Here is a 9,011-nt window from a genome sequence, read left to right on the forward strand (position 1 = left end):
TTCTGTTTTTTTTTTTTTTTGGCAGGTCTGGGGATGGAACCCAAGGGCATTCAACCTCTGAGCTACAACACCCCCCCCGCCCTAGTTTTTTTTTTTTTTTTAATTCTTTAATTGAAACAGGGTCTCACTAAGTTGTAGAGGGTCTCACTAAGTAGCTGAGGTTGTCTAAGAACCGCGATCCTCCGGTCTCAGCTTCCCAGGCCTCCCTATTACTGGCATTACAAGAATGCTGGGATTACAAGTGTGGACCACCAAGCCAGGCTTTATTCTTCATTTTGAAACAGAGTATCACTACTAAGTTTCAGAGAGCCTAAGTACTTGAGGCTAGGAACCTGTGATCTTCCAGTCTCAGCCTCCCAAGTACTAAGATTACAAGCATGTGCCACCATGCCTGGCTGAATAGAGTTTTTAGCTGAACACACTAAGGGTTTTTGTTTTGATTTTTGCAGTACTAGGGACTAAACCCAGAGGGCTCTATACTACTGAGCTAAATCCCTAGCACAGAATAATTATAAATATGCACTTTTTTTTTTTTTTTTTTTTTTTTGCAGAACTGGGGATTGAACCCAGGGGCATTCTACCTCCAAACTACACTCCCCTCCCCAGTCCTATTTTTTTTATTCTTTATTTTGAAACAGGGTCTCACTAAGTTGGGGAGGGCCTCACTAAGTAGCTGAGGCTGGCTATGAACCTACAATCCTTCTGTCTCAGCCTCCCAATTACTCGCCAACATGCCCGGCTTCTCCCTAGCCTTTTCATTTTTTTATTTTGAACCAGGGTCTTGCTAAGTTGCTCTGGCTGGCTTGGAACTTACAGTCCTCCTGCCTTAGTCTCCTGCATTGCTGGGATAACAGGTGTGTACCATCATGCTTGGCTGGATATGCTAAATTTTAATAGCAGTAAACAAAAAGCTATTAAATCTATGTTATTAAGGGGTCAATCATTCAGCAGTGAAGGAAGATTTGGTAGCACAAACAAAAGCAGTGATTAGGAAAAAATGAAACTGGAGGTACCTGTACCTATTTAGTTGAGTCCTCCCAATAAACTACATTAGGCAGATCCATAAAGATAACTGATAATGTAATAGGACTCTAAGTGGAAACAGAATCATAGAGTGCAAAGCCTGGAAGGGAAATCAGAATTTTTGAAATCAAAGCTAACTTTTTACAAATTAGAAACTGAGACCTTTTGCTTCCTAAAGAAATTGAAGATCTTAAAAATAAAAGAAACTGAGCTGGGCATGGTGGCGCCCGCTTTTAATACCCGCACTTGGGAGGCAGAGACAGGAGGATCGTGCAGGTTCGAAGCCAGCCTAGCTGGCTTAAGAGACCCTGTTTCCAAATAAAAATATAAAAAATAGGTCTAGGAGTGTAGCCCAGAGGTAGAAGGGCTTCCAGGAACCCCAGTACCACCAAAAAAAAAAAAAAAAAGATAAAAGTAACTGGTCTGGTAGCAAGGAGTCGAATCTCTCAATCTCCCCCTATATTCTCTTCCTCCTGTGCTTCCATATCGCCAAAAGGGTGGCATGAGGAAAGTCTGGGGAGGATTATTCTAATAGTATTTACATGCTGGATTGGGAAAAGAGAGGTTGGAGGCAGACTAGTTGAGAAGGAACAGTAGTACTGAAGGCATGTAATAGGCAGTTAGGCCATTCTTATGAATGAGAATGGGTTACAACAGCCAGCACACAAGTGCACTCCACCATCCAATGGCTCATCTGGTGCCACATGAGCTTTAGTCAGCAAAGAGGAACGGAGTCCTCACATCCACAAAGACACAAGAGAGGTTAAAAAACTTACCTTATTACATTGTCTGATGTTAATAACACTATGTGTGGATCCAGCATTTCACTTGGATACCAGGCAGCATGCTTTAGAGTCAGAGAGGTAGAACTGGTGAAAAATCTCTCAGCGATTGGAGTGGTACTAAAATAAAGATAACAATTTTCCAAAGCATTTTATAAAACTTGGGAATAGCCGGGTATGGTGGCGCACGCTTGTAATCCCCGCGCTTGGGAGGCAGAGACAGGAGGATCACGCAGGTTCAAAGCCAGCCACGCGCGCTGGCTTAGGAGACCCTGTTTCCAAATAAAAATGTAAAAATAGGTCTGGGAGTGTAGCCCGGAGGTAGAAGGGCTTCCAGGAACCCCAGTACCACCAAAAAAAAAAAAAAAAAAACCAAAAACTTGGGAATAAAGTCTCCTATAGGAAAATCTCTTAAAACACTTAACTGCTTTGCTTTCTTTCAAATTTCTCTTAAAATTTTTGGCAACAGATTCAAAGCACTTGTTCAGTGAATAGCAAAGAATCAAAACGAAAATATTTTCTAAGCTACAGCATATTTTATGAATGCTTTATAAGTGTTTTTCAATGCGGTACCTTATTTGATCTTTTTACTAACCTTGTAAGGAAACTACAAGAGCAGATACGTGTGTGTGTGTGTGTGTGTGTGTGTGTGTGTGTGTGTGTGTGTGTGTGTTACTTGGGATGTAACCCAGGGGGTTTCTACATCCAGGCTACACCACAGGCCTTTATTATTTTTTATTTAGAAGTGAGGTTACTGAGAACCTCACTAAGTTGCTAAGTGGCTTCCAACCTGTGATTCTTCTGTCTCAGCCTCCCAAATGCTGGGATTACAAGTGTGCAGCAACACCCCCGGCTTCAGTATTTGAAACTTAGTAAACAGATCTAGAACCCAAGTGGGCTGGCACATGTTTATAATACCAGCACTTAGGAGGCTGAGACAGGAGGATGGCAGTTCACGGACAGCCTCAGCTACTACTTAGTGAAGTCCTTTGCAACTCAGTGAGACCCTGTTTCAAAATAAAGAATGGAAAAAAAAATAGGGCTGGGGGTGTAACTTGGAGGTAGAATGCCCCTAGGTTCCATCCCCAGTACCTCATTATATTGTAGAGCTAATGGTGGGTTTCTACCTTATATTGTTCAGATCCTCATTTTTCTAGCTTTTTTAAAAAAATAAATTCCATAAAATAAGACCTAAATAAACAGTGCAAACTTTTGGCTACATTTATTTATATATTTATTATTCATTTTGTGGTACTTGGGTTGAAACCCAGAGGCATTTTACCTCTGAGCTACATCTCCAGCCCCATTTTTTTATTCTTTTTTTTTGGGGGGGGTGGTACTGGGGTTCCTGGAAGCCCTTCTACCTCCCGGCTACACTCCCAGACCTATTTTTTTTACAGTTTTATTTGGAAAGAGGGTCTCCTAAGCCAGCGCGCACGCGGCTGGCTTCAAACCTGTGTGATCCTCCTGTCTCTGCCTCCCAAGCGTGGGGATTACAAGCGTGCACCACCACGCCCAGCCAATTTTTTATTCTTTATTTTGAAACAGGGCCTCATTGAGTTGCAAAGGGCCTCACTAAGTAGCTGAGGCTGGCCAAGAACTGCCATCCTCCTGTCTCAGCCTCGCAAATGCTGGGTGTGCGCCACCAAACCCAGCATACAATAAAAACTTTTAAAAAATCTTAATACCAATTTGAAAGAATATCCTAATTTCCAATAAGACAGTAATGTTATAATTCAGGCAGGATACAATTATAATACATACAGTATAAACATTAATATCAGAACCAGGTGTGGTGGCTCATGCTTGTATTCTCAGTATTTGGGAGGCGGAGACCGGAGAATTGCCATTTGCAGACAGCCTCAGCTAGAGAGGCCCTTCTCAACTCAGTGAGACCCTGTTTAAAAAAAAAAAAAAAAAAAAAAAAAAAAGACTAAAAAATAGGGTTGGGGGTGTAGCTCAGAGGTACAATGCCCCTGGGTTCCATCCCTGGTACCAAAGAAACATTAATATCAACTGGGCATGGTACACACACTTGTAATCCCAGCCTTCAGCTAATACAGAAGGATAGCAGTTCTTGGACAGTCTCAGCTACTTAGTGAGGCCCTCCCCAACTTAGTGAGACCCTGTTTCAAAATAAAGAATAAAAAATGGGGCAGGAAGTGTAGCTCGGAGGTAGAATTCCCCTGGGTTCCACCCCCAGATTCTAACATTTCAATAGTTAACAAAGAAAACACACCTTAAGAACCTCTTGAATCATTTTCAAATCATACATATAACACTAAATGAAACTTACCTACAATTCACTGTTGCTTTTCCACCTTCAAATTCAGAATTCTTCCCCCACCTTTTAGGTAATTCTAATATCATAAGTCCTTTTATTCCTATAAGTGCCACATGATGTTGTGTCGGACTTAATAAGACTTGATAAATTTCAAACAGGGGTGGATTTATGCAAAGCAATCTCTGAAAATTAAAGCAAGCATCAAAATAATTTCATTAAAAACACACATGGCAGGTGCTTGAAATTAAGTTTAAAACACTAGTTTGCTACAATAATAAGATAAAAGCATTCCACATAAGTACCAACACTTGAGCCATTAACTGATGACAGGTTTTTAACCATTTAGATCGAAATGTTGTATAAATTGCATCAGATTTCTCTGTCTTGATAGAGACTGTTAAACTTCATGGGGAGGGTTGCTGGGGATTTAAACCCAGGGGCATTGTACTTCTGAGTGACACCACTGGGCCCTTATTTTATGTGTGTGTGCGTGTGTGTTTCAGTACTGGGGATGGAACCCAGGGGCATTCTACCTCTGAGCTATACCCCCTGGTCTATTTTTTATTCTTTTTTTTTTTTTTTTTGGTGGTACTGGGGTTCCTGGAAGCCCTTCTACCTCCGGGCTACACTCCCAGACCTATTTTTACATTTTATATTTGGAAACAGGGTCTCCTAAGCCAGCGCGCCCGGCTGGCTTCGAACCTGCGATCCTCCTGTCTCTGCCTCCCAAGCACGGGGATTACAAGCATGCGCCACCACACCCGGCTATTTTTTATTTTTATTCTTTAATTTGAAACAGAGTCTCACTGAGTTGCAAAGGGCCTCACTAAATTGCTGAGGCTGTCTGCGAACCACGATCTTCCAGTCTCAGCCTCCCAAATGCTGGGCTTACAAACGTGCGCCATCAAGCCCGGCTCCTTTTTATTTTGAAAGAGTCTTGCTAAGGTGGCGAAGCTGGGATCCTTTTGCCTCAACCTCCCAAGTATGGAAATTATGGGCACGCACCACCATGCCTAGCTTACACCTCATTCTTTTTATGATCAAGTTCCCATCTACCACTCCAGTCTCAACTCCCCAACATTCCCATTTGAAATTTACACTAATCAAGCCGGGCATGGCGAACCATGCTTATAATCACAGCATTCGGGGAGGAGACCTGAGGATCAAGGTTCAAGGACAGCCTCAGCTACTTAGTGAGGCCCTTTGCAACTAAGTGAGACTGTTTCAAAATAATTAAAAAATAGGGCTGGGGGTATAGCTCCAAGGTAGAAAGCCCCAGAATTCCATTTCCAGTACTAGGGGGGGGGGTGGAATTTACACCAATCGAAGTATCTTCTGTTTCTGGGAAATCATCATGGTTTGTCATACCTGTGTTTTTGCACAACTGTTCCTCTTCCTGCAGTCCTCTCATTTTTCTTGTTTAGCTAACAAAACTTAACACTCTTAGAGACTTAATTTCTATGCAGTTTTTCCTCGAACAAGAAATTCCTAATCTCTTGGACAAGAATAAATGTACTTCTCAGAGTGGATAATTCCAGTATCTTTTTTGTACTAGGAATTGAACCTAGAGGTGCTCTTCCTTTGAGTTACACTTCTGGCTATATATAAAATTTAGGGGGGATACTGGTAATAAAACTCAGGGGCATTCTACCTCCAAGCTACACCCCCAGCCCTATTTTTTATTCTTTATTTTGAAACAGGGTCTCACTGAGTTGCAAAGGGCCCCATTAAGTAGCTGAGGCTTATCCATAAACCTGTGATCCTCCTGTCTCAGCCTCCCAAATGCTGGGATTACAAGTGTGGGCCACCACGCCCAGCTTTTATATTTTATTTTGAAGCAGAGTCTAGCTAAATTGCTAAGGGCCTCCCCAAGTTGCTGAGGCTGGCCTCAAACTTGTGATCCTCATGTCTCAGACTCCCATTTCCTGAGCACACGCGCACAGAGACACAATTTGTGGGGGAGTGCTGCAGATTCCTAGGAGCACTCCACCTCAGAGCTGCGCTCTCAGCCCTATTTTATTTCTTGTTTTGAAAATATGGTCTCACTATGTTGCTGAGACTGGTCTTGAATCTTCAATCCTCCCGTCTCAGCCTCCCAAGTACTGGGACTACAGGCATCCAAATCTATATTACTGTGCAAATGCTAATATCCAGGTAGAATGCTATTAGAACCCTAACCCTGATACTTCTTTGTACTTAATTTTGACAGTCTTAACTCAAACCAAATAGCGATTTCTTCTGAAACCTGACCAGGTACACCTGTAGTCACAGTTGCTGGCAAAGCTGAAGAGTATCCCTTGAGACCAGCTAGGAACCTGGAGCCACCCTAGGGAATGTAGCAAGACTCCGTTATTAAAATAAAGACATACTCTGTGCTGAACACCTGATCGTTATTCTTAACTGAAAATTTACCGTGGGTACACTGGAGACCCTTGACCTTGTTTCAAAAGTACAGAAGCATTGTAGTATCTTGTTAAAATTAAGTCACTTCTCAACAAGAATTTGTCTGAGGCAACTAACAGATGTAATATGTTAAAATGATTTGGCAGCCGGGCATGGGCACAAGCTTGTAATCCCCGCATTTGGGAGGCTGAGACAGGAGGATTGCGGGTTCTCAAGCTCATGGCCAGCCTCAGCTACTGAGTGAGGCCCTAGTGAGACCCTTTTTCAAAATAAAGAATAAGCCAGGCATAGTGACTTGTAATCCCAGTACTTGGGAGGATGAGATAGGAGAATCGCAAAGGTTCGAAGCCAGCCTAAGCTACTCAGTGAGGCTCTCAGCAATCTAGTTTGACCCTGTTTCCAAATAAAATATAAAAATAGGTCTGGGAGTATAGCTCGGAGGTAGAAGACCTTGGTTCCATCCCCAGGACTGGGAAAAGAAAAATGATTACCATACTTATTTTTGTATACTTCAAAAGGAAAAATAAATTTATTACAAATAAACATTTCCATAAAGCAATGTTTGATCACAGGAAGTCTGGAATACTTTCTGGTAGCACCTCTTTTCACATACGATTGGCTTATCAAAATCAAAAAGCCGGAGCCAAGCGTGTGACCCCATTTGGAAGCACAAGCTTATAACCCCATTTGGAAGGCTGAGACAAGAGGATCAAGGTTTGCTGACAGCCTCACCTACTCAGTAAGAGCTGTTTCAAAATAAAGAATAATAAACACGGCTGGAGATGTAGATAGGAGGTATTATCAAAGTAAAGAATAAAAATATAGGGCTGGGGTTGTATTTCGAAGGTAGAATGCCCCTGGGTTCCACTCCCAGTACCCCCCACACAAAATAAAACCCTTTAATCTTTGGGGATGACCTAATTTTCTTTTCTAAGAGAGGGGAATAACTACTAAAAGATTCCTCCTTCATGTAGGCACCAGACCTGGTGTTTCCAAATCTACTTTCTAACTTAAGGTTCAAAATAACCCAAGAGAAAGTTATAGTCAAGCGTATTCTGAATGTCATGTCATAAAATAGTTTTCTAAGCCAAGTGTGGTGGCATTCACTTGTAATCCCAGTACTTGGGAGGCCGAGACAGGAGGATTGCAAGTTTGAGGTCAGCCTCAGCAAATAGTGAGACTCATCAACCCAGCGAGACCCTGTTTCAAAATAAAAATAAAATAGAGCTGTGGGTGTAGCTCGTAGGTAGAATGTCACTGGGTCAATCCCCAGCGACACACACACCATTCAAAATTAAGTTTTCTCCTGACCAACCCACTAAAAATAACCCACACGTTCTCTTATTCTTTTACCCTGTTTTTCTTTAGAGCACTTAACCACCACTGATGTTTGGTTGATTATTCCAGGACCCCCCCCCTTTTATTTATTTATTTATTTATTTATTTACTTATGGTATTGGGGATGGAACCCAGGGGCATTCTACCTCTGAGCTCCACCCCCCCCCTATTTTTTATTCTTTATTTTGAAACAGGGTCTCACTGAATTGCAGAGGGCCTCACTAAGTAGCTGAGGCTGTCCTCGAACCACGATCCTCCGGTCTCAGCCTCCCAAATGCTGGGATTAACAGGCGTGCGCCACCACGCCCGGCTTTATTCCAGACACTCGGAACGTGACTATCTGAACCCGTGTTTGTATTAGGTGCCTGGCACGGTTGGAGTCAATAAACATGCAGGGCAGGAATAAAAACAAGAGGGAAGAAGGGTTTTTCCACTCCAAGTGAGATGTTCCGGGATGGTGCATGCACTAAAAGATGGGAAGAGGACAAAAAACCGAATTCACAGCCCAGCTGTGGTCACGTTCCAGATGCCGGCATACCTGGTACTGGGAGAGGGAAGCCTCTTCACCAACGCCACCGGGGCCCCGGAGGCGAATCACCAAGAAGGAGCTACCCTCGGGGTCCCACAGGAAGAGCTCTCCGCCCAGGCCGAAGATGAGGTTTCTGGTCAGCAGCTGCGGCGGCAGAGGGGGCGCCGGGGGCAGCGACGAGGAGGCCGGCTTCCCGGCGTCTACTGAGCTCTGACTTTTCAGCCCTTCCCGGAGCCGCAAGAACGCGACGTGGTTAGGAAGCCAGGTCTGCCACAGCTCGCAGTCACCCACGGGCCCCTCGGCAGCCGCCATCTTGACCAACTGCCCTCCGCACGCCAGTTGCTCGGCCCGCCGCTGAGCGCAGCCAATCCGCGGCTAGCGTTTATAGAGTCAGCCAATCACCAATCTGGAATCCCGGAAGCACGCGCTGGCACTGGGGCGGGGCGAAGGGGATTATAGCCTACCAGGGTGGGGCATCGCCAAAGGAAGGCCAATCGCCAGCCAGCATTTATCCTGGAACCCGAGGGGTGGGATGAGGTCAACAGCAGGGTTTAGATACAGCTTTGATGCTCTAGGAAGTCTATCAGCCTAGAATTCTGTTAGAATTCTACCACCTGAGGGAGAGACTGAGACCTGTGTATCTAACTGCTTC

At 43.8% G+C, this 9,011-nt stretch overlaps 1 protein-coding gene across 2 annotated transcripts in view; it reads right to left on the reverse strand.

Moving 5' to 3' along the window:
- Positions 1–8,724, reverse strand: part of NUP88 (nucleoporin 88) — a gene marked incomplete at both ends in the record, with an annotated part of 37,594 nt that extends 28,870 nt beyond the window's left edge. The window contains 3 exons of one of the 2 annotated variants that reach the window (XM_080712799.1): positions 1,800–1,925; positions 4,102–4,271; positions 8,369–8,724. In XM_080712799.1, the coding sequence (XP_080568925.1) occupies positions 1,800–1,925; positions 4,102–4,271; positions 8,369–8,671 (599 nt within the window). The remainder of the gene's footprint in view (positions 1–1,799; positions 1,926–4,101; positions 4,272–8,368) is intronic. The other variant, XM_080712798.1, reaches the window with a different exon arrangement.
- Between the last annotated feature and the right edge of the window lie 287 nt (positions 8,725–9,011).

This window comes from Muscardinus avellanarius (assembly GCF_963383645.1).
Source record: "Muscardinus avellanarius genome assembly, chromosome: 16".
In the NCBI taxonomy this organism is placed as follows: domain Eukaryota; kingdom Metazoa; phylum Chordata; class Mammalia; order Rodentia; family Gliridae; genus Muscardinus; species Muscardinus avellanarius.